The 27785-nt window shown below is 52.6% G+C and overlaps 2 protein-coding genes across 4 annotated transcripts in view; both read right to left on the bottom strand.

The window, feature by feature from the left end:
- Positions 1–486: 486 nt before the first annotated feature.
- LOC143834706 (uncharacterized) lies at positions 487–25171 on the bottom strand. Its single transcript, XM_077331385.1, has 5 exons — positions 25155–25171; positions 24380–24468; positions 1600–1683; positions 1339–1422; positions 487–1059 (listed from the first exon to the last, which is right to left on the bottom strand). Exons 1-5 carry the CDS (start codon positions 25169–25171, stop codon positions 533–535), a joined length of 801 nt encoding a protein of 266 aa, XP_077187500.1. The 3' UTR covers positions 487–532.
- Positions 22332–27785, bottom strand: part of MED16 (mediator complex subunit 16) — a 35279-nt gene continuing 29825 nt past the window's right edge. For 2 of the 3 annotated variants that reach the window (XM_077331669.1, XM_077331670.1), the window contains exon 15: positions 22332–27714. In XM_077331669.1, coding sequence (XP_077187784.1) covers positions 27588–27714 — 127 coding nt within the window. In that variant the 3' untranslated portion in view covers positions 22332–27587. The remainder of the gene's footprint in view (positions 27715–27785) is intronic. The other variant, XR_013229906.1, reaches the window with a different exon arrangement.

Genomic DNA, 27785 nt, shown 5'->3' with positions numbered 1-27785 from the left:
TTTTTCCCCTGTTAAATATATACTTTTGTTAAAAAAAATTGGGTTTTCCAGGGGGGTTGGGGGGTGGTGGTGCTGGTGGGGCTCCAAGTTTCATTCCCTAATGTTTTTCCCCTGTTAAATATATACTTTTGTTAAAAAAAATTTGGTTTTCCAGGGGGGTGGGGGGGGGGTGGTGCTGGTGGGGCTCCAAGTTTCATTCCCTAATGTTTTTCCCCTGTTAAAATGTTTTTTAAAATAAAATGTTATTGCAAATTTTATTACAAGACTCCAGTGTGACTTCTTAAACTCGCACATATTTCACCCCACACTCCTAAAAATCCTTGAACTAACACCCCACTCGCACATATTTCACCCCACATTCCAAAAAGTCCTTGAACTAACACCCCTCCAACCTCCAACCCACACAACAGTACCAGAATATACACAATCACTAGAGAGGCCGCTTTCGGCCGTCCTGATTCTACAGTAGGGTACACAGAGACAGAGTCAAAAATATAAACTTTATTCAACAAACAACAAAACACAGATAACATTAAATAGAAAAACTGGGCCGAACTAGGAGGGGGAGTACTTGTCCGCTGGTTTTATTTTTCTCTTTCCGAGAATAGTCCTCCTTCTTGTTTGGGTGGAGGCATTCTGAGAGGGAGTCGGTGGGGTGGGTGCTGGAAGTGGTGGTGTTGGTGTGGGTGGGGGGGGGGTTGGCGGTGATTTGTGGAGGGTAGGCCCTTTCCATGACCGCTACCGCCCTCTCCATCAGTCTCCTTATCAGTCGCACCTCCTCCACGCCTTCGCGTAGGATTTGGTTTGTCTCCCTAAGGATTGCCCTCAATTTTCTCCCCTCCTTGGCAATGAGTGTGAGCATGGCTTGGTCAGCGGCCGCGGCACGCCGTGACTCCTCCTGGCAGTGCTCAAGGAGCCTCTCTCCCACGCTTGTCAAGACGGAGACGCGCCTCAGCCTGCCGCGTTCCCTCGTAAGCCTCTCCTCTGCTGGGAGCGCACCTCTAGGTGGTGGGCTGCCTGGAGCCAGGGGTGGTTCCTCCTCCTCATCTGAAAGAACCTCTGTTGGCAAAAAATGAGAAACAAAACTGTTAGTACCATCAATAAAGTCAAAACACACCATGGTGCCCATGGTGTTCTTTTTTGTCCCCGTGTTTTCCTGCCAAGAATTTAAACAATCCCCGGGGAGCACATGGTTATTGTTTGTTTGCCCATGGTGTGCTTTTACTTTTGCCTACTTTCACAGCAGGACTCTCAACAATTAAAAGGGAGCCCATGGTTAGTGCCTAGCGACATTGTCCTGCAGCTATGGCTCGAAAGGAACAGGTCATGCACGCTCACCATCTTGAATCTGTATCCGCCTGCACCGGGCAGGAGGTCCAAGCACCCCAGGCTGTTCCTCCTCCTGTGTTCCGGGTATGAAATCTGCAAAAAAAGGAAAAAAAACAGATCTAGGACCAAAGGGTGGCAAAGCCAGCTTCAAAGCCTACACCAGCAACGCAGAGGGACTCTCTTCTTTCTCTTAGCAGTGCTGCTGCCCTGCACAAACAGAAAAGCACAAAGCAGTTAAAACAGCCCCCCCCTATTGTTACTAATACTTACCAATGTTAGTTGATGCCCCCGAATCACTATCCACGTCAGGTGCTGCTGGAGACTCGAGGGGCCCCGTCCCTGGCAACTGTGTCTCTGTGGACAAGAGCAGAAAATAGTGAAAAATGAGCAAGCATACACCATGAACCACAAAGCAAGCTCCCAAAGTAGTGAGCCAAAGTACTGCAGAAGGCCTATGGGCGAGGCATGCAGCAAATATTTTGGGGCTGTTGGTTAAACATGACCGTTTCAAATACTAACCACAGCAAGCACTCCACAGCCTACCATCTTATAAAATCTTTTAAAAATTAAAATTAAATTATAAAATTAAAACCGTTTCAAATACTAACCATAGCAAGCACTCCACAGCCTACCATCTTATAAAATCTTTTAAAAATTAAAATTAAATTATAAAATTAAAACCGTTTCAAATAGTAACCATAGCAAGCACTCCACAGCCTACAATCTTATGCGTTGCAACGAACACACGAGAAAACGATGCCCAAACGTCAGAACACACATTTGCTCAAAATGAAATATAAAATAAAAAGAAAATTACTTACCGGAGGCAAGGGGCGTTTGCTCAGGAGCCTCCTCTGGCTCCCCAGGAGCGATGGCGATCAGGTCCAGCGTTACCGATTCCGCGGCTCGTTGCTGGACGGGGGGTGGAGGCCGAAAGCTGGATGAGGTGCCCTCGCCGGGATCCTCCTCAGCGGGTGGTTCCTCGACCGGGGCAGCCGGCTTCCGAACCACCTTAAGGCTCCTCCCGACGCGCTTCGGCCTGCCGGCTCCTTCCCCGTCTCCGTACAGCGGGCGCTGCTCCTCAAAGTAGGGGCAGGTCACCTTTTCGTTGCCGGAACCCTTATTATGATTCACGGCACGCATGTACTCCGCCCTCAGTGTTTTGGTTTTGGACCGGCATTCAAGGCCGGTCCTGTTGTGGCCCAGGGCACGCATCTTGATGGCCACTTGCTCGAAGACCTCCCTATTCCTGTGCGAGGACTGGAAGGCGTCCTGGATTTTCTCTTCCGAGAAAATCGCGAGCAGGTCCCTGATCTCCGCGTCCCTCCAAGTTGGTCCACGGCCGGTTGCAGGGACGGACGACGCTTGCGAGGAAGATTCCATGGTGCCTTCGCTAGTAGCTGAGCAAAATGGTGGTGCGAGGTGCAGGGTGCAACGGATCATATACCTTCCCGCACACAAAGACAAAGGGACTAGCCGGCTCCTGATTGGTGGAGGGCAGCAGGGGACACGCACATTGGCCACATTAGGTCACATGTCACGTTCAAAACTCCTTGCGCGGGAACAGGATCTGCTCCTAATGGCCAGATTGGCGCCCTTGTTGTTTGACTTCTCGCATGCGCTGATTCGTTTACACGCGAGAAGAGCAGTTTGAACATGCAGCGGGAGCCATTTTAGGAAAATGTCCGCCATTACACAAACGCATGCCGGTGTTCAACCGAGAGCAAGTGCAGCAGTACTCTGTAGTTCCCCAATAATATTCACCAGTGTCGGGGACCCGCTTGCTAACTGAAAAAAACAGGGTGCCCCTTTGAAGAAAACGTCACGCCAGGCCTGGTGAACGATACAACAGGAACAAGCTTTATTTCAGCAACGTGGAGTCCGCTGGTATGGAGTAAGAGCTTCCACCGAACTCCAGGTGGAAGCTCCCTTTTATACAAAACCCACCTCCTTAGGCTGTATTGCCCCACCCAGTACTTGCGGAGGGAACATGCTGATACAATCATGACTCATGCACATATGCGAGGTTTTCCGGGGTTCCTGATGGCCCATTTTCCTGGAACAAAGGGCCATCTCCGGGCCCTTGTCAAAAGGTGGAGGGGGACATTGAGGTTCTTTAGCGGCCATTGCCACCTCAACGATCGGGTGGGGCGCCCAGCTGCCGGCTTGCCTATGATCACCATGCCCTACCTCCGTGATCGCGGGCGCCTCTGATGGCGGGGTTCGGTCCGGTTCCCCAGCCACCAAGGACCGAACCACGACATTCTGCCCCCCCAAAGGTCCATTCTCCAACCCCCTGGGACGGCCAGGATACCGCTTGTGGAAACGTTCAGTGAGTCGGGGCGCAAGGACGTCCGCTGCCCAGACCCATTCCCGGTCCCCCAAAGCGAAGTCCTTCCATTCCACGAGGTACTGCAACTTCCCCCTGTGGAGTCTAGAGTCCAGGATATCCGCCACCTCGTGGTGCTCCCCCCCCGGCAGGACCTCGGGCGCTGGCGGGGAAAACACGGGGTGCCAAACGTCACCGTCCGGAGTTTTTTTTAGAAGGCTCACGTGAAAGACGGGATGGATGTGCCGGAGGTTCTTGGGGAGCTTGAGCTTGACCGAAACTTCGTTGATCGGGGCCAAGACCTCGAAAGGCCCCAAAAACCGAGGGCCTAGCTTCTTGCTGGGCAAATTCAACCGTAGGTTCCGGGTGGAAAGGTAAACTCGATCCCCCGGTCGGATCTCTTCAGCTGGTCGTCTCTTCCGGTCGGCGTCCTCTTTCTGCGCTGCCTTGACTTTGTGGAGCTGCTCCTGCAGTGACTTCCAGCAGCTCCCGGCACGCTTCCCCCACTCGCGAAGGTCGGCCGATTCCCGGGCGGGGACCTCTCCAAGCTCCGGGAAGTGTCTCAGGTCTGTCCCGTAGACGACGGCAAAAGGCGACATCTCCGTGCTGCTGTGGTCTGCGTTGTTGTACGCGAACTCGGCCAGGGGGAGCAGGGGCACCCAGGTGTCTTGATGATAGGAACCGAAACACCGCAAGTACTGCTCCAGTACTTGATTAACCCGCTCGGTCTGCCCGTCCGTCTGGGGGTGGTAAGCGGAGCTCAGCCCTTGCTCGATGTCTAACAGGCGCAGGAAAGCTTGCCAAAACCGGGACACGAATTGTGAGCCCCGATCGGAAATCACCTTGTCCGGCAGCCCGTGCAGTCGGAACACGTGATCCAGGAACATCCGAGCCAACTGTGAAGCACTGGGGACACTGGCGCAAGGAATGAAATGGGCCTGTTTGGAAAATAGATCTACCACCACCCAGATCACCGTTTTCCCCTTGCTGGGAGGCAAGTCTGTTATAAAGTCCATGGAGATCACTGACCACGGCCGGGTCGGGACCTCGAGCGGGTGCAGCAGACCTTTCGGCTTGCCAACCCCCGGCTTGCAGGTCAGGCAGACAGGACAACCACTGACGTAAGCTTTTGTGTCCCGCCGCAGACTGGGCCACCAAAACCGCCGCCGGGTCAACTTCCAGGATTTTACGAAACCGAAGTGCCCGGCGGTCTTAGCATCGTGGCAGAGGCTGAGGGCTTCCCGTCGTAGCCCTTCCGGGACGTAGACAGCCTCCCCCCTCCGCCAGAGACCGGAGTCCAAAATCAAAGAGTCCCGGAGCTCAGCCAGCTCCTCGTCTGTCCCGTAGGCTGCCACTAGGCGGTCTCGGAGCGGGGCGGTCGCCGGGTCGGGCTCCCATTCCTCCCTGGCCCGACGCCTAGTGACGACCCCCCGTCCCAGCTGCTCCTCACCAAACACGGACCTGGTGCAGGGAGCGTACCCCTCCCCATAATGCGGCAGACGGGAGAGGGCGTCCGCGAGGAAATTCTCTTTGCCGGGGATGTGACCAAGCTTGAAATTGTACCGCGAAAAGAACTCCGCCCACCTCATCTGTTTGGCGTTCAGGGATCGCGGTTGCCGGAGCGCCTCCAGATTCTTGTGATCTGTCCAGACCTCGAACGGCTCCTCTGTTTCCTCCAGCCAATGCCGCCATTCGGTGAGGGCGAACTTAATCGCAAACGCCTCCTTCTCCCAGGTAGACCAGTTCCGCTCCGTTTCGGCGAATTTTCGTGAGAGGTAGGCCGCCGGCCTCAGCTGTCCCGCCTTGTCTCGCTGCAGGAGAACCGCCCCGGCTGCTGCGTCGCTGGCGTCGACTTGTACCACCATCGGCTGGGTTGGGTCGACGTGCAGTAGCGTGGGCTCAGACGCGAAAGCTTGCTTGAGGGCCAGGAACGCTGCCTCCGATTTCTCATTCCAGCCGAGCGCTGCGCTGGGCCGCGTGGCGCGAGGACCTCTCCCCTTGGTACCTAGCAAGTCCGTGAGGGGAGCCACTACGGAGGAGTATCTGGGGATGAAGCCTCTAAAAAAGTTAGCAAACCCCAGGAAGCTTTGTAGCTGTTTCCGGGTGCGGGGCCTTTCCCAGGCCAGCACCGCCTGCACCTTCTCGGGGTCCATAGCTATGCCCTGGGCTGAGATGCGGTAGCCCAAATAGTCCAGGGAGGGACGGTGGAATTCGCACTTAGCCAGCTTCACGTATAGGTGGTTTGCCAGCAGGCGCTTTAACACCTCCCTCACCAGGGTCACGTGCTCTTGGGGATCTTGGCTGTAGATCAGGACGTCATCCAAATAAACAACCACCCCCTGAAACAGAAGGTCCTGCAACACCTCATTAATTAGACTCATGAAAACCCCAGGTGCCCCGCTTAAACCGAACGGCATCACTTTAAATTCGAATTGTCCCAATTGACAGTTAAACGCTGTTTTCCACTCATCCCCCTCCCGGATGCGTACCCGGTAGTACGCCTCCCTTAGGTCCAGCTTAGTGAACAGAGTCCCTTTGCCCAGCCGGGCCAGCAAATCCGGGATCAGCGGGAGGGGGTAAGCGTTCCCCGCTGCGATGGCGTTGAGGCCCCGGTAGTCCTGGCACAGCCGTCGGGACCCATCCTTTTTCCGGACGAACAAGACTGGAGCTCCCATGGGACTGGAAGCGGGCCGGATGAAACCTCGGGCCAGATTTTTACCCAAAAACTCCCGGAGGTCCTTGAGCTCACCCTCACTCATCTTGTAGATGCGCCCTTTGGGTAGTACCGCCCCCTCTGGGATGTTGATAGCGCAGTCCGTGCGGCGGTGTGGGGGTAGCTCGTCCGCTTCCCGCTCGCTGAAAACGGCTGCGAGGTCTCGGTACTCTGGCGGGACCTCGGGCTCTGGTATCTCCTGCTGCGCCGCCGCCGCTCCCCTGGGACGCGCCGCCGTCCTCTTGTGGCTGGAATTCTCGTGGGGGACCCGATGCCGTGCACCCACCGTCAAGTCGAACTTCAGGGTCCCCGCCCGCCAGTCCACCACGGGGTTGTGTTCCTTCAGCCAATCCAGGCCCAACACCGCCCGATATCCCGCTACGGGGACCTGGATCAGCCACCGCAGCTCTTGGTGGTCCCCTATGTGGATGGCGATAGGACCCACCTCCTCCCCGAAAGGTCCCCCCTGAATCGGGCTGCCGTCCATCTGGACGAAAACCAGGGGAACCTTCCGAATGCGCTTCGGTAGCCCCAAAGCCCGGGCTATCTGGGGGTGGACCATGCTGTGGTCGCATCCAGAGTCCAAAAGAGCCTCCCCCACCCAACTTAGTCCGTTCTCCGGGTTCCGGAGCTCTAAAATTACCACGTTCGGAGGTCGCGCCTCATGCTGTAGGGGTTTTCCCTCGCACCGCGGGACCTGCTGCCCGGCGCCGTCTACAGCAGGTCCTGGCCGTTTCCCGTCGCCTGGGCGCTTCCCGGTTCGTTGCGGAGGTCCTCCGCCCGGCGTGCCTGCTGGGGGCGTGTCGCACCTCCCCCCTGGGAGAGCCCGCGGTCCTCCCCCCCTTGCCGTTGGCACGCTGCTGCGAAATGTCCTGACCCCCCGCATTTCAGGCACAGACCTTCCCGGCGTCTCCTTTCCCGCTCGGGGTTCGGGGGTCGTTTGGGGCGAGAGTTGTCGGGGCCCGGTCTCGGCGCCTCGGCTGACCCGCCTTTGGCCTCCCGGGGGGGTGCGGCGGCCCAACCCAGGCTGGCTTCCAGCTTGGCGACCACAAAACACCACCCCTCCAGTGTAGACAGATCTTCTTCCGTCCCCTTGATCACGGCCCATTCCCTGAGCTTCGGGTTAAGGCCCTCCCGGAAGTACTCGATTTGGGTCTCCTCGTTCCAGGAGAACACCTTGCCTGCTTCCCTCCGGAAAATGTCTATATAGTCCATAACCCCCCTAGTACCCTGTCGAAGTCCCTTGATCCGACTCTTTGCCTTGTCCTCAGCCTGGGGGTCCTGGAATCGTCGGCGGAGCGCGACCACGAAGTCCTGCAGGTCCCGAGTTGCCGGGTCGCCGCGCTCGGCCAACCCTAGGTACCACTGACCCGCCTTGCCCTGGAGACACGAGGCCACCCCCCAGACCAAGTCCTCGGAGTCCTCATACCGGTCTCCATACCTCCGGGCATGCGTCAGCGCGTGGAGGAGGAACTGCGGGAGGTCGTCCGGCGTCCCGTCGAAACGCGCCTTAAGCTCTGGGGGGGAACGTTTTGGAGAGTAGTCCGACCCCCTCCGGATCCGGGATTCTCGGCGTCCGCCGTCTCGTCCTGCTCCGCTCCACCGGCTACCAACTTGCCCAACGACGCCGTGCCGCTCCCTGCCTTGCACGTCGCTCCTGCGTTGGTCCGGCTCTCGCCGCCCCGTCGGCTCACCCGCTCCCCCGAGATCCTCTGCTGTCTCGCCTCTCCGCTGGCCGTCTCGCCTACTCGGGACTGAAAACTGCTCCGGGTCGGGGTCCGGGGCCCGCTCACCAGTGCCGGGCTCGTCCTCGTCGCTGGAGACGTCCTCACTCGACGCGATCCCCTCCGCTGTTGTATTACCAGTCCCTCCGGGCCCGGCCCGAGCTTGCTCACGGGCTTCAGCTGCCTGCAAGCGCCTGGCCAAGTCCGCCATGGCCCGCCGCAGGTCCTCTAGGGATTCCTCAGGTCCTACCGGGCGAAGCGCCTGCCTCAGCTGGGTGTCCCAGGTTGGGGCCAACCCCCCAGACCTCGGCGCGCTCCCCGCCGTGCTTGGGAACCCCATGGCCCGGCGCCTTCCCTTGGCCGCCGCTGCCGAGGGTCTCGGGGTCCCGGACAGCTGCTCCTGGCCCCCCGATTTTCGGAGGAAATCTCCCGGGGACATTAAACTCATGTTCCCGGGGTTCGTGGGGGTCGAGACCGCCCCGTTGCTTGAAAACGCCATCTCTGGATCCGTCCCGATAAGCGCTCGGATGCGATGCCGACCCTGGAGTTCGGTGGGAAGCTCTTACGATGTCGGGGACCCGCTTGCTAACTGAAAAAAACAGGGTGCCCCTTTGAAGAAAACGTCACGCCAGGCCTGGTGAACGATACAACAGGAACAAGCTTTATTTCAGCAACGTGGAGTCCGCTGGTATGGAGTAAGAGCTTCCACCGAACTCCAGGTGGAAGCTCCCTTTTATACAAAACCCACCTCCTTAGGCTGTATTGCCCCACCCAGTACTTGCGGAGGGAACATGCTGATACAATCATGACTCATGCACATATGCGAGGTTTTCCGGGGTTCCTGATGGCCCATTTTCCTGGAACAAAGGGCCATCTCCGGGCCCTTGTCAAAAGGTGGAGGGGGACATTGAGGTTCTTTAGCGGCCATTGCCACCTCAACGATCGGGTGGGGCGCCCAGCTGCCGGCTTGCCTATGATCACCATGCCCTACCTCCGTGATCGCGGGCGCCTCTGATGGCGGGGTTCGGTCCGGTTCCCCAGCCACCAAGGACCGAACCACGACAACCAGCTACAGCATAAATCAACCAAACATGACATGTTACTGGCGTACGTTCGTTGGCACGCTCAGAGGAATGTTTTTTAAAATGAACGGGGGACGGCGACTCCGCTTGCCGGAGGTCTAGCCGCCAATGGAAGGGGTTGTCCGCACCCAAGCACAACCACGCACCGGGAACCACACAAAGACCCACTACACATAAACCGCCCCTCATGATATCACCTCGAATCATGTGTATTGAACCCCTCTAAGCTCAGCAGGAGACTGCGAGCGGCGAACGTTCGTTGGCACGCTCAGAGGAAAATTTTTTAAAATGAACGGGGGACGGCGACTCCGCTTGCCGGAGGTCTAGCCGCCAATGGAAGGGGTTGTCCGCACCCAAGCACAACCACGCACCGGGAACCACACAAAGACCCACTACACATAAGCCGCCCCTCATTATATCACCTCGAATCATGTCTATTGAACCCCTCTAAGCTAAGCAGGAGACTGCGAGCGGCGAACGTTCGTTGGCACGCTCAGAGGAAAATTTTTTAAAATGCTCCCTGTACGTTGACTCCGCTAGGACTGGCCGATGGTAGACGGGGTTTTAAGCTTTGGGCAAATTTTGGGAACGTGACGGTGTGTGCCACTGTGCTTGTGAAAAACTCTTGTGGTGTCCGGGCAGAATTTCCGAAAGTGATCGTGCTTGAAAGCCAGTCGCTGTCCCGTTGCCTCGTAGATCCCCGCTCGCTCGGAGAAAAAAAAAATGGCGAACAGTTCGCCGGAAGTTTGGAGGACAGGCTCGGGAGGAGGGACTTTGAAGAACCCGCAACAATGGTAACGCACAGGTCTTTAGCGCTACTGTTGCAGATTGGTTGCAGGAGTGTATCGCTATCCGGAGGGTGAATCCACTTTTCTGGATTCCCCTAAAAGCGCTACAACGAAGCGCTTTTTGCAGGTCGGTTTCAGGATTGTTGCAGATTGTTTACGACGTCGTGCGTTATGCCAAATTAGTAGCGTTTTCAATCAGCAACCATTGTGCTATTTTTAAGCCGTGGGAAATGGCCCTGAGACTTTGGGGGGAACTAGGGGATCCATTTTTATTAGGCAACAACGTGGCCTTGTGGACAAAAACAGGGCCTGCAGTTGCCAGGAGTAGGCCTCAGGCTTCAGAAGGGCAGGCATCACCAACCAATCCCTTTGGAAGGGTTGCATGTGAGCGGAGAGCTTTCCCTTCAGCCTAACTGCATGGAAATGAGTTGTACTTCCAGGGGATTCTCAGACCCCACCTGAAGGCTGGCATCCTTAAATGTCAGTGGGATACAATGCTCCACAGCCTGGAGAGCTGATCTTTATAGTCTGGAGATGAGCAGCAATATCAGGAGATCTCCAGGTCCCACCTGGAGGTTGGCTGTCCCTGGTCTGAACATATTCCTTGAAGTCTGGAAGTGGGGCCTCAAAAGTGCCCCCTCAGCCACCTAGCACCCCTTGACCTATTTCAGGTCAAGAAAACATTGCAGAGAGGAGGTTTGGTTGCCAGATTGGTGGAGGTTCATATTGTGGAATTCTACACTACCTAGGTGTGCATAAATCTGACTAAGGTAAAGACTGCTGTGCACAGAGAGACTTCCCCTTAGGGTTGCTGTATTTCCAGTGAGGCCCTCATGGGAAGTCTGCTATGGGGAGAGGAAGGGAAGGCAACTGGAAACTGCTTTGGGACACCTGAGGCCTGCTGGGTGACTGTGAGCCATTCCCAGTTCTCTCAGACTTCTCACATCCCTCACAGGTTGTCTATTGTGGGGAGACGAAGGGAAAAGGTGTTTGTAAACCACTTTGAGACTCCCTTGGGAAGTAAACAGCAGGGTATAAAAATCCAGCTCTTCTTCTTCTAAGGAGCAACCATGAAAGCAGCACATGGGCACATAACATTTTATCTACAGTAAAAATAAATGGAGATAGGAGGAACAGGGTGGACACCTGTGTACTGTGACTACTCCATATGTTGGGGGAGATGTTGATGTCTGTGGCCTAATTCACAGAAGAAGGAAAATGACATTGAACGCAGAATTGATCGGAATTGGTTGCCAGGTAATCTCCCCCTACGAAGAGTCTCCAGTCTGATTTCCCCTTCACATATCTGAGGACATGGCTCTAGAAAGCTCATCTGTCACCACAATGCCACAATTCTCACACACTCAACGAACATTCCAAACCACAGGTTCTTGACACCCATCTCTGCACACCCATGGCCTCATTTCTCACCACACCACCACAATCCCCCCACCCTCCAACACACATATTCAATCTCATGTCCTTACAGACTGGAAAACTCCCCCCCCCCTTCCTCTTCCCACCGCCAAGCTCTAGCACCCATTGTTTTCCTGGGTAGAATGGGCTTTGCCCCTAGTATCTCTATAAAATAACAACAAAAAAGTATATATTTGAAAGGAAATACTCCTTTTTGCAGAGAATGATTCCAATTTGGAATTCGCTGCCAGAGGATGTCTGTCCCCTCGCTATTGTCTTCCCCCAAGCAGCACAGATACAAAATGCAACGTCATAAGATTTATAAGTAATCTCAGAATCCTGTGCATTTTATCATTTGAATTATTGTTTTAACTAGCTTAAAACCCCGTTCCTAAGAATGGGCCTTGAAAGGGCCCCCTCCCCTGGCCCCTGGCCAGGCAGCTGAAGGTGGCTTTGGGCTGCAGCTCGCAGCGGATCAAGTGGGGAGGGCAGGGGCTGGGCATCTCGTTAGCAGGACTAATACAGAGCTCAGCAGGCAGGCAGCAGGCCGGGAGGCCCTTGTCAGCAGGCCCAGCCTAGCAGGCCGGGAGGTCCTCGTTAGCAAGCCCTCCACCACGACCCTTTGCCCAGGGCCTCTCCCCTTACCTGCTGCTGGCTCCAGGCACTGAGGCGTCCGAGAGCAAAGAGGCTAGAGTCCAGGGACGGAGGGCAGGAGCCGCAGGGACAGGGCCAATCAGGACAAAGCTGGCTGCACCCTGATTGGCCCTATTCCAACTTGGACAGCCAGACATGTCCCACCCCCTAGGCTGTTTCAGAAATATATAGAGGAACAACAATGGATAAGGATGAGTCGTGCTTTCATGTTGTTATCTAATGTTAAGTGCCTCGAGCCAGTATCCTGGAGGGGCAGTTATCTCATCCAAGTAACCCACGTAAATTATGTGACATAATCAATCTCTCTCTGTAGCCTGAGCAGCGGTGGAGAGGTGGTCCTGTTTGGCCTCGCTCACGATGGGTATTTTGTGTCTCAGCTCCTGTTCCACGGAGAAATCTGGTGGATGTTTGTGAAGCAGGACATCCTGGACATCCTCCGAGAGTGGAGACTGGAGTCTTCAGCATTCGAGGCTTGGGACACCAGCTGCAACACCCCCTGGAAGTAAGAGCATCCCCGCGGGTAGCGATTCCATAGGATGGCCAGCTCTGGATTGGGAAGAGCCTGGAGCTCTGGGAGGTGGAGCCTGGGAAGGAACGGATTTGGGAAAGACTCCTTTGCGCAGATAGATGAAAAGGAGGAATTTGCTGCCAGAGGAGGTCATGATGGCCAAGGAATAGACAGCTTGAAAAGGGGATTAGACAGATGAACGGAGAAGAAGTCTCTCACTGGCTGCTAGCCATGGGGACTGAGGGGAACCTCCACATCCAGAGGCAGTCAACCTCTGAATCCCACAGCCAGGAGATAATCTTAGGGGAAGGCCTCAGGCTCTACACCCTGTTGCTGGTCATCCTGAAGAACTGGTTGGCCCCTGTGTGAGACCGGATGGTGTGATAGATGATCCAGCAGGGCTCTTCCGATGCCTCGCCCTCTCTGCCCTGTTCTTGGCCCTCCAGGGGGACTGTGTGAGGCAGGATGCTGGGCTAGATGGGCCACTGGTCTGACCCAGCAGGGCTCTTCTTAGGTTTTTATGAAGGCCTCGGTCCTTGTTTTTGGCTGTCCAAGCTCTTCCCTAACCAAGTGCCCTCCCCAAAGCTCCAGGAATCTCCCAACCTGGAAATGGACAACCTTTCCTGGGAGGAAGAATTCCCGCCAGCTTATTGAAAGGAGGTCTCTCTGAGCTCACCATCAGCTGCATCCCTCCCTTGGTCACGAGGACTCTCTTTGGACCACGAGGAGGAATGTTCTGTCAGAAGGGAAAACTCAGTGGCAAAACCTGCCTTTTGAATGAGTCCTGCTACTATTTGGTGGCACAGGCTATGTGCCTGCTCAAGTAACCCAGGAAAAAATGTCTGTGCATGTCCCACACTCTCTGTGGCAACCTGGTCTCATCCCTCATTTCCTCCCTTCGGGACGAGTCTCTGGAGGCCCGCCTCCGTCTGATGATGAGCTTTGCCTTCGATCTGGACAGGAAGTTCATGAAAGATCAAGACGCTCTGGTGTATGTTCCGGCACATGGACGTGGAGGAGTATGGGTCTCTTGGCATCAGCCTCACCCCGCACTTCCTGCCATACTGCAGCGATGGAAGGCAGCAAGCAGTCAAGACCGTACTGTTGCCAGCTGCAGCTTCAGAAAGATCCTGGAGATTGGAGGGCTGGGGGGGGGGAGGGTTTGCAGGGAATACCAAAGTGTCCTCCCTCCAAAGCAGCCATTTGCCCCAGGGCTGTGTAGTTCAAAGAGCGGTTCTAACGCTGGGATGGGGGTTCTAGTTCTAGTTCTAGTTCAAAATGCTAGAACTCCAGGAAAGCCAGTGATGCCAATGGGCACTGGGTTCAGGGGAGACAAAAAGAAGCACTACTTGACACAGAGCGTGATTAAAATACGGAATTGGCTGCCAGAGGATGTCTTGATGGCCACGGGAATCAACAGCTTTCAAAGGGGATGAGATACCTTCATGAAGGAGAAGTCGAAAAATGGCGACTAGCCATGGTGACTGGGGGGGAAATCCACATTCTGAGAGAATATCAGGGAAAGGCCTCGGCCTCTGTGCTCTGTTGCACAGGAACTGGCAGGCCATTGTGTGAGACGGGAGGCTGGACTAGATGGGCCGCTAGTCTGATTCAGCAGGGCTGGTGTTTTTCTGGAGGCCCCGGCCTCTCTGCCCTGTTGTTGACCTCCAGAGGAACTGGCTGGCCCCTGCGTGAGGCAGGATGCTGGACTAGATGGACCCCCTCTAGTTTTGTGAGATATCTGAAGAAAGGAGCAGTGTCTCATAAAATCTCCTCCCCTGCCATCAATGCTGTTAGTGTTTCAGGTGCATCTACAACAGTTATGCTTACACATGGTGCTTAAGAGTCTAGGCGTGTGCCTTTGAGGGGGGAGTGGGAGGGGGGGTCTTCTCTCTGGGCCAGTGAGGCAGCCGTGGGCCCTGCAGAAGGAAAGCACGGCAGGTTTCTTGGGGGCCCCCTCCCACCTTTCAGGTCTCGCAGGAATTGTCCTTGCTTGGCCAGCTGGTGGCGGTGTTGGGGGCATGGACAGCATGAAAGAGATCGGACTGCAGGCCTGAAAGCTATGTACCCCCTCCACTACCTCACCATTAGCAAAATGGGTAAGGTGCATGCTGGGGAATCTTAAAACCACGGACAGGTTGCCACCCGCTCAAAGCTCATCGTTATTTATTCATTTATTGTTGAAATGTTTATTCCGTCCTCTCCCAGCAGACCCAGGTGGGATTACAGCGCTATTAAAATCCCATAAAATCCTCAGGGGCCAGATGAAATGTAGTTTGAATTAAAATTTCCAGCAGCAGACAACTGATGACTAACAAAACAACCAGACTCCTTTCTATCTCCTTCTAAGGCAACACTTGCTTCATCATGGCCACCAAATGCTTGTGCATTTTGTCACTTTTGCAGCTAAGGAATTACAATTATAGAATCACTAGTAATCAAGCCCGCTGTAATAAAAATACAGCGGGCGCTAGGCAAGGGAGCCCCCGGCAGTCACGCGCAGCAACTGGGGCTCCCATACCTACTGTAACCCTAACACTAAATTGTGAAATTACACCCTATTTTTTAACATAATGTTTCGTAAAATCATGATAAAAATATCTATACAATCCCAACTAAATCCTAATGTCTTCCCCAGACCTAAAAATTTCAATAAACACAAAAACTACTCATCCTGAACCATACCTATCCTAACCTTAACACTAAATTGAAAACTTTACCAGATGAAAATCCCTATTTTTAAAAAATTGTGCTTTCATGTAAAAAAATAAGAAAAAATATTTATACATCCCGTGGACATTCCCAACCCCATCCCTGTGTCTTCTCCAAACCTAACACTTCTACTAAACAGAAAAACTACCCACCCTGAACCATACCTACCTCACCCTGAGTTGAGAATTTACACCTATGAAAATTCCTATTTTTACATAATTTTTCATGTAAAAAATAATGAGAAAAAATATTTTTACATCCCACTATAACCCTAATCCTACGTTGAGAAATTTCACCTATGAAAATCCCTATTTTTAACATAATTTTTCCTTACAATATCATGAGAAAACTCTCTATATATTCTATGATCATTCCCACCCACATACTTATGTCTTTCCCAGACCTAACAATTTCACTAAACCCAAAAACTACCCACCATGAACCATACCCTCCGTAAACCTAACCTTAAATTGAGAACTTAACCAGATGATAATCCCTATTTTTAAAACTATTATTACATGTAAAAAAATGAGAAAAATGTGTATACTTCCTGTGTAGGTTCCCAACCGCATTCTTGTGTCTTCCCCAAACCTAACACCTCTACTATACCCAAGAACTATCCAGCCTGAACAATACCTACCCTAACTCTAACCCTAAATTGGGAATTTACACCTATGAAAATCCCTATTTTTTACATAATTTTACTTGTAAAATAATGGGGAAAATACTTAGACATCCCACGGCTATGTACAACCACATCCCTACCTCTTCCCCTGCCCTAACACTTCCAATAAACCCAAAAACCACCCACCGTGAACCATACCTACCGTAACCCTAAATTGAGAGATTACACCTATGAAAATCCTTATTTGTTTACAAAATTTTTACATGTAAAATAATGGGGAAAATATTTATACATCTCTGTGTCTTCCCCTGCCCTAACGCTTGCACTAAACCCCAAAACTACTCACCCTGAACCATACCTACCATAACCCTAAAACTAAGTTGAGAAATTATACTTATGAACATCCCTATTTTTTAACACAATTTTCCCCTGTAAAATCATGAAAAAATATCTATACATCCTAGGGTCATTCCCAACCAAATCCCTTCCCCTACACTTCCACTAAACACAAAAACTGCCCACCCTGAAACATACCTACCCTAACCCTAACCCTAAATTTGAGAATTTACACCAATGAAGATCCCTGTTTTTTTTCATAATTTTTACATGTAAACTCATGAGAAAAATATTTATACATCCATAGGTCATTCCTAACTACATCCCTGTGTCTCCCCCAGCTCTAACACTTCCACTTAACCCTAAAACGACCCACCCTGAACCATACCTACTTTAACCCCAAATCTATGTTGAGAATTTACACCGAACCCAGAATGTAAGGGAATACTGTAGGACTTGCCTGACCTGTCATCGAGTGGGGAAGGGGGGCTGTAAATCCAAAGCACCCGCTCCAATCCCTTCTGATTATAGGGGAGGCCTTCCATAGTGCAGGTGTCAACATTGTGGGACCCTTCCCTAAGCCAACCCAGAGAGGGAAGAGGTACATCTTGACCCTGGTAACCATGCAACCAGGTACCCAGATCATGGCCAAAACTTCCTAGCCAAGTTAATGAAAAATCTGTGATGTTGTGGAGTGAGTCACTTGAAGACCCTAGCATACCACCCCCAGACTAATGGGTTAACTGAAAGGTTTAATGGAACACTGAAGGGAATGTTAAAAGCGTATGTAAAAGCTCATCCACAGAATTAGGATGAGAAGTTACCTCAATTGCTGTTTGCTTATAGGGAGGTTCCCCAGGAATCAACCGGGTTTTCCCCCTTTGAGCTTATGTTATATATATATATATATATATATATATATATATATATATATATAACCTTTATTGGCATAACAATAAGAGGCAAGTACAGCCAAGCAGGGTAAAATTATAATAGAGTAAAATAAGCTAATATTATAGACTATAATACAGTAAAATCAACTGATTAAAACATCTTAATTCTAGTTTGATAAACAGCCATTAAAAATTCAGCTACACGCAATGTGGTCTCTGCAGAAAGATCGTTAAGCAGAAACTGGAGTGTAGCTTCATCATTTACTAGACCTCTGGGACAAAGTAGAGGATCCAGAAGTTTTCTGCGAAGACTCACATGAAGTTCACAATCTAAAATAATATGTGAGGTTGAATCGGGACAGTTCGCAGAACACGGACACAATCTTTCCCTCCTTGGGACATGCTGGTATCTTCCTGCAAGGACGCTTGAGGGAAGACAACTCATTCTTGCGAGCATGAAAACTCTACGAAAGGCTGGACTAGTAAGATTATAAAAATAATTAACAATTTCCCCTCGATTTAATCGAATCCCCAGAGCAGCAGGAGAACATACATAGGGTTGTGCTGGAAACATTATGGACTGTTCGGCCGACACTAATCTTTGTTTCAAAAATTTAAAAAATTCAGACTCATTAAACATAAGAAAAAAGTCTGTTGAAAATCCTAGTTCTACAATTTTTGCTTCAATACTGAGAAACCATGAGCTGCATTGTGGGTCCATCTTTAAGTAAAAAAGTAAGCTATGCGACTCCACTCTGAAAAGTATTTTAAGCCAAAATTTAAAAATTATCAGCCAAGCCTTGGTTTCTAAAAAATGTTGACCAAGCTCAGCACACAGCACACTATAGGGTACACACATGGGAGCACCAAGAATTTGGCAAAAGAAGGTTCCCTGAATCCCTTCTATCTTCCTATTGAAAGCCTTTGCCCAAATTGGAATACCATAAAACAACTGGGATAAAGTTTTAGCATTAAAGATTCTTATGGCCGCTGGGACAAATTGGTTGCTTATGTTTGGGAGAAAGGTTCGAGGTCCCCTGGATTAAGTCAAAGAGAACTGGGAGGAGAAAGTCTCCGAGACTAAGCAATCAGTGGTGGACTATGTTCTTTCTTTCAGGGTTGAAAGAAATGATGAGGGGAGCACGTTGCTAAAGCTCAAACTAACCAAAGTAACTGGCATGATAAAAACGCCAGGTCCAGAACCTATGATATTGGGGGAAAGGTTATGGTGTTTTTGCCCCTTCAGGCTGATAAATTAAAGGCTGCATGGGATGGGCCCCACCTAGTAGTGGATAAGGTAGACAGCGTTACCTGTGTGGTTGATACAGGGAGGTCAGGAAATCGCGCTAAGGTGGTACACATTAACATGCTAAAACCTTTCTGTGAAAGAGAGGAAGTGTTATCGGTCATTAGCAGGAATGTGGAAGGAGAAGGTCCAGAGGAGGGCCCACTGGATGTAAGAGCCCACTTTGCTGGACCAGACAGATGGGAGGAGGTGGAATGGCCAACCAGTTCAACACCCCAGGAGAGGGCAGGACTCCAGGAAGAACTAAGGAAGCCTGAGGACATTTTTAGAACGGAGCCTGCAAGGACCAAGAGGACCAAGCACCCCATTGCCTACCTCAGCAGAAAGCTCAATCCCAGGGGAAAGAACTTGTTGTCGGTGCAGAAAGAGCGTCTGGCCATTGTGTGGGCTGTAAACAAACTGAGGCCATATGTTTGGGGCCAGGAGTTCACACCGCTGACAGATCATTCCTCTCTTCAGTAGTTACAAAACGTGAAGAACAGCAATTCCAAGTTGCAATGCTGGTCTTGGAAGATCCAGGAATTTGATATGACAACAGAGCACATTCCTGGACGGGCCAACCTAGTGGCTGATTTCCTGTCCAGGAAAGACTTGGACCGCCGAACAAGAGTGTGGGTAGAAAATGGGACATTTGCATGCTACCTGTGTGTATTTTGCTGCTGACTTGTTTAGAGTTTATGAGTTAGAGAATTGTACTAGTGAGTTAGGTGTATGGGTTGGCCTGCAATCAGTTGCTTTGGGGATTCTGCTCCGGATCTACCATTGATTCCTCCACGCAGAATCTAGGAGGGGGGAGATGTGTTAAAATGAGGCCCGAAGGTGGATGGTGCCCTGGGCCTGCAGGTTAAAATGGCTGCTAGGGGGTGGAAAGGCTGTGATTGCCTCCACTTCCCAGGAGGCTCAGGGAAGGGAGAGGGTCACATGGCCCAAGGAGGAGGGGGAGGGGGAGGGGGAGGAGCTTGTGGGTATTTAGGCTCCAGACCTCCTGGGAGGGGGAGTCTCTCCATGATGTCCTCTCCAGAGAGAAGGCCCTGCTTGCCCCAGGCCAAGTCAGTGAGTGGTGGCAGTGGCAGAGCAGAAAAGACAGGGTGGAGGGATGGAACAGGGCCCACAGGATTGGCATGGCTGTGCCATGGTCAGACCACTATGCCCTGCAGGCCCGGCTTGGGATGCCACCCCCTCCCCAGTTGGGCGGAGGGCGCACTTTTGCCCGCCCGTGGAGACTCATGGATCCAATTGGATTCCGGAATGCTCTGTGGGACCCGATGCCTCCAGGCGACTCACTTGCGGCCTTGGTGGAGGACTGGCAGTCCCGCCTGACGGCCGCCATAGACGAGATCGCCCCTAAGCGTCCTCTCTGCCCTCGACTCAAACGGGCCCCCTGGTACACGGGGGTGCTCCGGGAGAAGAAAAGGGAAGTGAGACGACTGGAGCGAGTGTGGCGGAAGACTCGCGACGAAGCTGCAAGAACATCTTATCGCACGCTTAGGAGGGCGTATGAGATGGCGGTGAAAGTGGCAAAGCGAGAGTTCTTCGCAACGGAAATCGTGTCCGCAAGCTCTCGCCCGGCCCAATTATTTAGGGTAGTTAGATCCCTTACCGCCCTTCAGGGGCGCCAAAATATTAGTCAATTGGCACTTGGCTGCGAGGCATTAGCGATCTTTTTTGCGGATAAAGTCTTGTCGCTTCGCCGTGACCTTCCCATCACAATTAATACAGTAAACGAACTGGAGACCTGTTGGCCGTCTTTGGCAGCGAGGTTTGATGGCTTCAGACGGCTCTCTTCTTCCGAAGTGGACAAGTTGCTGGGGTCGGTCAGGGCGACCACCTGCCCCCTTGATCCCTGTCCCTCTTGGCTTCTCAAGGGGAGCGGAGAGGGGATAGGAGGCCAACTCAGGGATATTATCAACCTTTCCCTGAGTTCCGGGGAATTCCCCGAGCGGCTGAAGGAGGCGGTGGTTCGCCCTCTCCTGAAAAAATCAACGCTGGACCCGCAGGACCCTGCCAACTACCGCCCGGTGTCGCACCTAACGTTCCTGGGCAAGATGGTGGAAAGGGCTGCTGCGGACCAGCTCCGAGCTTTCTTGGGTGAAACTTCGGCACTCGATCCATATCAGTCTGGCTTCCGCCCTGGCCACGGGGTGGAGACGGTGTTGGTCGCCCTGCTGGATGATCTCCGTCGCCAGCTGGATAGAGGCGGGTCAGCCATGCTGGTCCTTCTGGATCTGTCGGCGGCTTTCGACATCGTGGACCATGAGATATTGGGCCACCGCCTTGCCGGTACGGGGATACGGGGTACAGCCTTGCGCTGGATACGCTCCTTCCTCCAGAGCCAGACCCAGAGGGTTGCAGTGGGGGATGAGCTCTCGCGCCCTTATGGACTCCCTTGTGGGGTCCCACAGGGTGCGGTTCTCTCCCCCACACTATTTAACATCTTCATGCGCCCTCTGGCCCAGCTGGTACGGAGTTTTGGGTTGGGTTGCCATCAGTACGCTGACGACATCCAGCTCTATCTCCTCATGGACGGCCACCCAGGCTCTCCCCCGGAACCATTCGCCAGATGTTTGGAAGCAGTGACAGAATGGTTTGAGCAGAGTCGCCTGAAACTCAACCCCTCCAAGAAGGAGGTCCTGTGGCTGGAAAGTAGGGGGCGGGAACAGGAAGCACATTTATCCACCCTGGCAGGGGCGCATCTTACCATCGTGTCCCAGGCCAGAAACTTGGGTGTGACCATTGATGCCTCCCTGACTATGGAGGCGCAGGTCAGGAAAGTAGCCGGCCAGGCATTTTTCCATCTTCGCCAAGCTCGGCTACTGGAGCCCTACCTGTCCCCCAAACACCTGGCCACTGCGATCCATGCAACGGTCACCTCCAGATTAGATTTCTGTAACTCGCTCTACACGGGCCTACCCGTCTCTGGTCCGGAAACTCCAGCTAGTACAAAACACAGCTGCGAGGGTCCTCACCGGCACACCTTGGAGGGCCCACATCCAGCCTGTGCAGAGGCTGGATCTGGTTCAAGGTTCTGGTTCTAACCTTCAAGGCTTTACGCGGGCTGGGACCCACATACCTTGTGGTATGTGCCTTGTGCCCTATGCCCCCCGCAGGGCTCTGCACTCTGCGAGTGAGAATCTTCTGGTCGTTCACGGCCCTAGGGAAGCGCGCCTAGCCTCGACCAGAGCCAGGGCCTTCTCGGTCCTGGCCCCCACCTGGTGGAATGAGCTCCCGGGAGAGCTGCGGGCCCTGCAGGACCTTTCAACATTCCGCAGGGCCTGCAAGACGGAGCTCTTCCGCCAGGTCTATGGTTGAGGCTGGGGCTGCCGGGGTACATCGACTGCTCTCCTCCGGGCTTCTTCTTGAACATCGTTGACCTCCTTCTCCTCCACCCCCCCTTTTTTAGGAAGGGGATCTTATTATTGTGCCGCCATGTTGTGACATTTTAAAGTCTTTTAATGGGAGTTTCAATGGGGTTTTTAAAACACTGTAACCCGCCACGAGCCATTTGGGAGTGGCGGGAAATAAACTGAAATAATAATAATAATAATAATAATAATAATAATAATAATAATAATAATAATAATCTGTCAAGCAGGTGGCTGGTTCTGCCACAGAGAATGCCTGCACGCAAAAGCTGAATCAGTCTCCGTTGGCCTTAAAGGTGCCCCTTGACTCAATTTCTGTTCTTCCAAATCATTGGTTATGGTTACTCAGTTTGTACCCCGCCCTTCTCTCCAAGGGGGTCCCAAAGTGGCTGACATTGCTCCTCTTCCATTTCATCCACACAACAGCCCTGCGGGGTAGATCAAGATAGAGTGTTTGCCTGTCTGGAGCAGTGGGAGTGAGATGGGCCTGGTGGGACAAGGGGCAGAGCTGAAGTGAGAAACCCCAGAAAAAAATAATGTATATAACAATCATGAACAATGCCACTGGTCAGTTTCCGTTTAATTTCTGTGAAAGAACCCTTGCATAATTTTATGGTTGGGGGTCACCACAACAACATGAGGAACAGTATGAAAGAATGGCAGCATTAGGAAGGTTGAGAACCACTTCACTAGGGGGAGCAACAGGGCCAAGCATGAGAGGGAAATGATGGAGTAAATTCCCATGTCTCCTTGACTGTGTTTGGTTACGCTCTTAATCCCTAAATTCCTCCGTTGCAGGATGAGTTCATTCGGCAGGAGACGTGGTTTGGAGTAGGAAAAGGATCAGTGGGAAGGCCCCAGCCTCAGCCGGCAACCCTTCACTGGCTGGAGGCCATCCCAGCTCCTGCCCCCTCTGAACAAGACGGCGCCTTCCTCTACCTCGGAAACCCAGACGAAGCCACCACCCCCACCTCTTGTCCTGCCTGATTTGGAACAGCACCAACCCAAGGCCAGCAAAGCAAGGAGCAAGAAAAAGGAGAGGAGTCTGCAGCTGCTTGAGATGGCGAGAGAGGCGACCACATTGTCCCAGCTGCCTGTTAGGACAGTTTAAATTAACAGCACCCCACAGGGGGAAAGAAACCCAAAGTAACCCTGGAAGACTCTGGACCCCTTCCAGGTACCGGCCAGGCCCAGGAGGTGCCCGTTGGTTTGGGGTTGTCCCAGCGCAGTTGTGTGCTTTGACAGAGGCTGCTGAGAGCCAGCATGGTGGTGCGGTCAAGAGCAGCGGCCTCTAATCTGGAGGAGCAGGTTTGATCCCCCGCTCCTCCACATGCAGCCAGCTGGGTGACCTGGGCTAGTCATAGTCCTGATAGTGCAGTTCTTATAGAACAATAACTTTAGGAAAATCTCTGGCGCCTAATTTGAGTCTCTAAGGTTCCAGGAGGGAGGGGGTGTGGAGCTCTGCCCCTGAATGGCTTCTTCCTCTCTGCCTGTTGTGGAGAGAGGAAGGGAAGGAGACTGTAAGTTGCTTTGAGACACCTTCATGTCATGGAACCAACTCTTGTCCTTCTAAAAGACAAATATAGTTTGTTTAGTAGCAACCCTGGATTTCCTCAGTGGTCTCCTGTCCACAGACTAGCCGGGGTTGACCCTCTTTAGCTTCGGGTGCTGGACGGATCTTGACTGGTTCCCCCTCCCCTGCTGAGCTATGAGACCAGAGAGCCATTCCTCCACTGCAGGGCTGTAAAAGCATCTTTGCATCCTTCCCGCTTTGTCCCTTCTGAGCTGCCCTTGCTGAGGCCGCATCCTGTGGGGTGCTGTTAATCCTGGCCTGGATGACTCTGTTGTCTGTCTTTTCATTCTCTTGGTCTCAAAGAACATCCTGTCCACGTGCAGCACCATTCAGAACTGGACAGGTGTTCCTGCTGGTCTTTTTCACATAGAGAATTGGACCAGCCTCGACAACCTCTACAGAAACCTCTGCCAGTATCTTGTGAGTAAAACCCACAAGACAGAATTGGGGCCTGGGTCAAGACCCGCAGGCCGTCAACATCAGGGTTATTGACCCAGATTTAGCAGCAGTTCTCAGGGGGAGAGGGGCTTGGGGGGAACCGCAGAGAATTTGAGGGAGGAACCATAACTCAGTGCTTATGCAAAAGGTCTCAGGTTCCATCCTGGCCCTCTTCAGTCTAAAAGCAACAGGCAGGAGGTGAAGTGAAGGACCTCGGCCCGAGACCCTGGAGAGCTGCTGCCAGTCAGACCGGGATAGGCCTCCTTCAATGTGCAACCAATATCATGACTTCCTAAAAGTCCGTGGCTTCCCAAAAAAGCAGCTTAGGTTTTTCTTACCCCACTTTGAAAGTGGCTGACAACCACCTTCCCTTCCTCTCCCCACAACAGGCATCTTAGGAGGCAGGTGGGGCTGGGAGAGCTCTGACAGAACTGTACATGGCCCAAGGTCATCCAGCAGGCTGCATGTGAAGGAGCAGAGAGTTAAATTCAGTTCTCCAAATCAAAGTCCACCCTACTTAACCACTCCAACACACTGGCTCTCCAAGGTTTGGCCCCTGTTGCTTTTTGGTTCCAAATATAGAGCACCCACCATAGGCTGGTCTGTAGGTTGTAACATGCTTGAAAGAGGCATCAACAGATACAGGGTGAGGTTGGCTTCTGCCCAAGGAAACAAGGGAGCTTCTTCATCTTGCCTGTCTTCCTGTTTTGTCTTTAAGCTACAGAAATATAAGAACAAGTTGCTGGAAATGCTTGGGCAGACTGTACAATTTCTGAAGAGCAAATTCCCTACAGCTGCAAAATGGATAGGTAATCAGTGGCTGGAACCTGGGCTCCAGGTGTTGCACTTGTACTGGGTCTTGAAGTAAAAAGCCGGAGAAAATGAGGGGAGGATTTGAACCTGGGTCACACTGGAGTCAGGCTCAACAAGAAAAAGCTACTGCACTGGCACCAGGGGCAGGGAGGAAACTGAAGGTCAGTAACTGAGCATCTGCTTGGCCTGCGGATGGTCTGAGGTTCGATCCCTGGCATCTCCAGGTGCTAAGGTTTAATTAAGGACCAGGGAGTAGGTGGCGTGAAAGACCTTGATGGAAGAGCTGCTGTCAATATTATTCCTGTAGCCCCCAACAAGTTTAGGTCGAGGGGGGGGGTGTCAAATCTCTAGAGAGCACATCTTCCTTTTGCTTCGGCCATATGGTGGGCTGCCACAATAGATACAGGGTGAGGGTGGCTTCTGCCCAAGGAAACAAGCTCCTTCACCTTGCCTGCCTGCCTGTTTTGTCTTTCAGCTATGGAAATACAAGAACAGGATGCCAGAAATCCTCTCCCTGACGGTGAGTTACCTGAGGAGCAACATAACTCCCTACCGGGAGGCGGCAACCATACTGGCAGGTAATCTGTGGCCGGAACCTGGGCTCCGGGGTTCACGCTTGCACTGGGTCTCCAAGGAAGAAACCAAAGAAAAGGAGACGAAGATTTGAGGATTCAGAGAAAGAAAGGGACAGAGGGAGTGGCCATTGCCTGCCTCAGACTTCCTGCGGGAAGTCTCCCATCCTGAGTCTCCCATCCCGGGACTCACCAGGACAGCCCTTGCTTCGGCTCCAGTCACTGAGGGGCAGGGGCCGGCCTGAGCCCTCTCAGTCTGGGCTTCTGGCTTTGAGAAACGGGTCCTTGTGTCCAGTCTCATGACCCACCGCACATGAAAACGGATGAGGTCAATGCAAAAGCCATTGAGGAGGCCTATTTGGGTGAGTCCAGAATATCTCCTGCCCAGCTCTGGTGCCTCTTCTCAGCAGCCGTCCAAAAGCAAGCCCTTCCTCTCGGCACTAATCTTCCCCTCCTGTGCCTTCTTTGTGCTCCTTTCCTGTTTTTTAAAAAATAAGGATTGCAAGTTTTTCAACATTAGTTGGAGCTTTATGATCTGCTGTCAGAACCAGTTTGGTTCTGTTATATTGTTGTGGTTCCAATGTGAATCATTCTACCCACCCACCCTTTATTCTGCCTAAAGTCTAAAGGCCACCATTCCTGGCCTTTGTAGAGTAACCAACTGATGAGTTAATTGCCTGGCCTTCCTTTGGAGAAGTGCTTTTGTGTTGCAGATCAGGTTAGGACTCATTAATGCATTGGACTGCAAGAGATCTGAACTCTCCAGTTCTCGCCTGGAGATTCTCAATTCTGTCAACTGTCTGGACACGGATTTGGAATGTTCTTTGTGCTCAGAATGCCTGTGCTTTCAACCCATGCTTCCTTATTGTTGCTAGATGAGTAGATGGATGCTAAAAAAGTTACTGCTTTCTCCCTTCCGCCTCCATTTGCACCCCCGTCCCCCTCCTGTCCTTGGGCTCCCGTTATCTCGCAGCTACCTGGTTTGCTTTCCATTTGAAGCTTCCCTCGTTATTTGGGTCCTCGTGGATGAGCAGAAAGAGAGACGTGCTGTGTTTGATTTCTTAAACCCCAGTTCCATCACAGCTTGAGTTAACTCTCCTGCTCTAGAATAAACCTGTCTTTTGCTTCAAGTCAAAGACTGTTTTCTTGGCGACTGAAGAAACCTGACATCTGTTCTGTTTCCTATTTTCAAAACGAACGGGAACTGGCCTAGATGGCTGCAGGGAATTATGTCGGCTCCAAGCGTCCTCTCTGAAGATTCAGACGGGGCACAAATGCCTGGATTGGGCTCAGCTTTGCTTGAAGGAATGGGCCCGCAGGGGGCAGGGGAGGCAGGGGAGGCCGGAGTGTCTTTTACCAGCTTCGACTGGTTAGCCAGCTGCAAAAAGATCTGGCCTTGGGGACCCATAGAATAGATTGCCGTTGTGCTTGGAAGTGGCAACTGGGTGGGGACCTTGCAGCCGGAGTGGGTATATCCCACCAACTACTCCCCCCTGTGTTCCTTGAAATGCCACTTACAGGAGGGCTTTCCCTGGGGAATTTGTTAGAAATGATTGTACTCAAAGGTTAATTTACAAAAACAAACAAGCAACCAGCAACTTTACAGCAGTACAGGGAGGACCCAACGGTGGCTCTCCAGGAGTCCATGGACTACAATTCCCATGAGCTTAGAGCCACAATTGGCTACCCCTCTGCTAGCCCATGCCCCTTTCTCCAATCTACAGAATCTGCCCACTTTCCTTTCAGCATCCTGCTTCCCAGGGGCCACACACAAACATGAGGAGGGAGCTTGAAGCATGTGGTGCCTGCAATGGCTGAAGAAGCCACTGGAAGCGTTGCAGGGCCAGGGAGGATCATGCCCAAGGAATATTTGGGGAACCCCGAACAGGGAGCATATGGGAACCGCATAGAGAGCTTGGGTGCATTCAGATCAATTGGGTGAGGGAGAAATCCCACTGAGTGTGGGTGGCCAAACTGTACTGCTCCCGATGTCCGTGGACTACAATTCTCATGGGAATTGCAGTGTGTGGACATCGGGAGTGCCAGTTTGGCCAGCCCTGCCACGGGCATGTCAGCACGTATCGGAGCAAAGGGCTGTGGTGACCACAATGGGGAGAAATTGGCAGATAGAGGCTGACTCAGCCCTGAATTGCCGGTTATCAGACAACAGCCATTTTCAGAACGAGGGGCAGGATCAAGATGGGCCAGTTAGCCACTCTATGGTGAAAGGGGTCATCAACAAAGTGCCCCCCCTTATGGTGAGAATGGCCTGCAAATGGGTCCCCTGCGCCCTCTTGGCTGCTGCTTGTCTCCAACCAGGCTCAGGAGCATCTTCTCGTGGCGCCCCAAGAGGGTGGAGGGCTTAGCCCTTAGTCCCTCGGTGCAGTCCTCCTTCCTGTCCCACAGGGGCGCTGTCACGAGTAGCTGAGAGGCATCTTCCGCCACAGGCCACCGCAGAGGCAATTCTTGATCCACCGCTGCTCCCACTGCTTCACGGCCGTCGCCTTGTTCGGGGACTTCAGCATCGTGACGCAGCCACACCTGCAAGCATCACAGGGAGGGGGCCACTGTCAGGACCAAGAAATGCAAGCCTCCCTTCCCATCCCAGACCA

Source organism: Paroedura picta, chromosome 4 (assembly GCF_049243985.1).
Source record: "Paroedura picta isolate Pp20150507F chromosome 4, Ppicta_v3.0, whole genome shotgun sequence".
Classification (NCBI taxonomy): Eukaryota; Metazoa; Chordata; class Lepidosauria; order Squamata; family Gekkonidae; genus Paroedura; species Paroedura picta.
The sequence above is the reverse complement of the archived record's forward strand: the minus strand, read 5'-3'. Positions and strand labels throughout refer to the sequence as shown.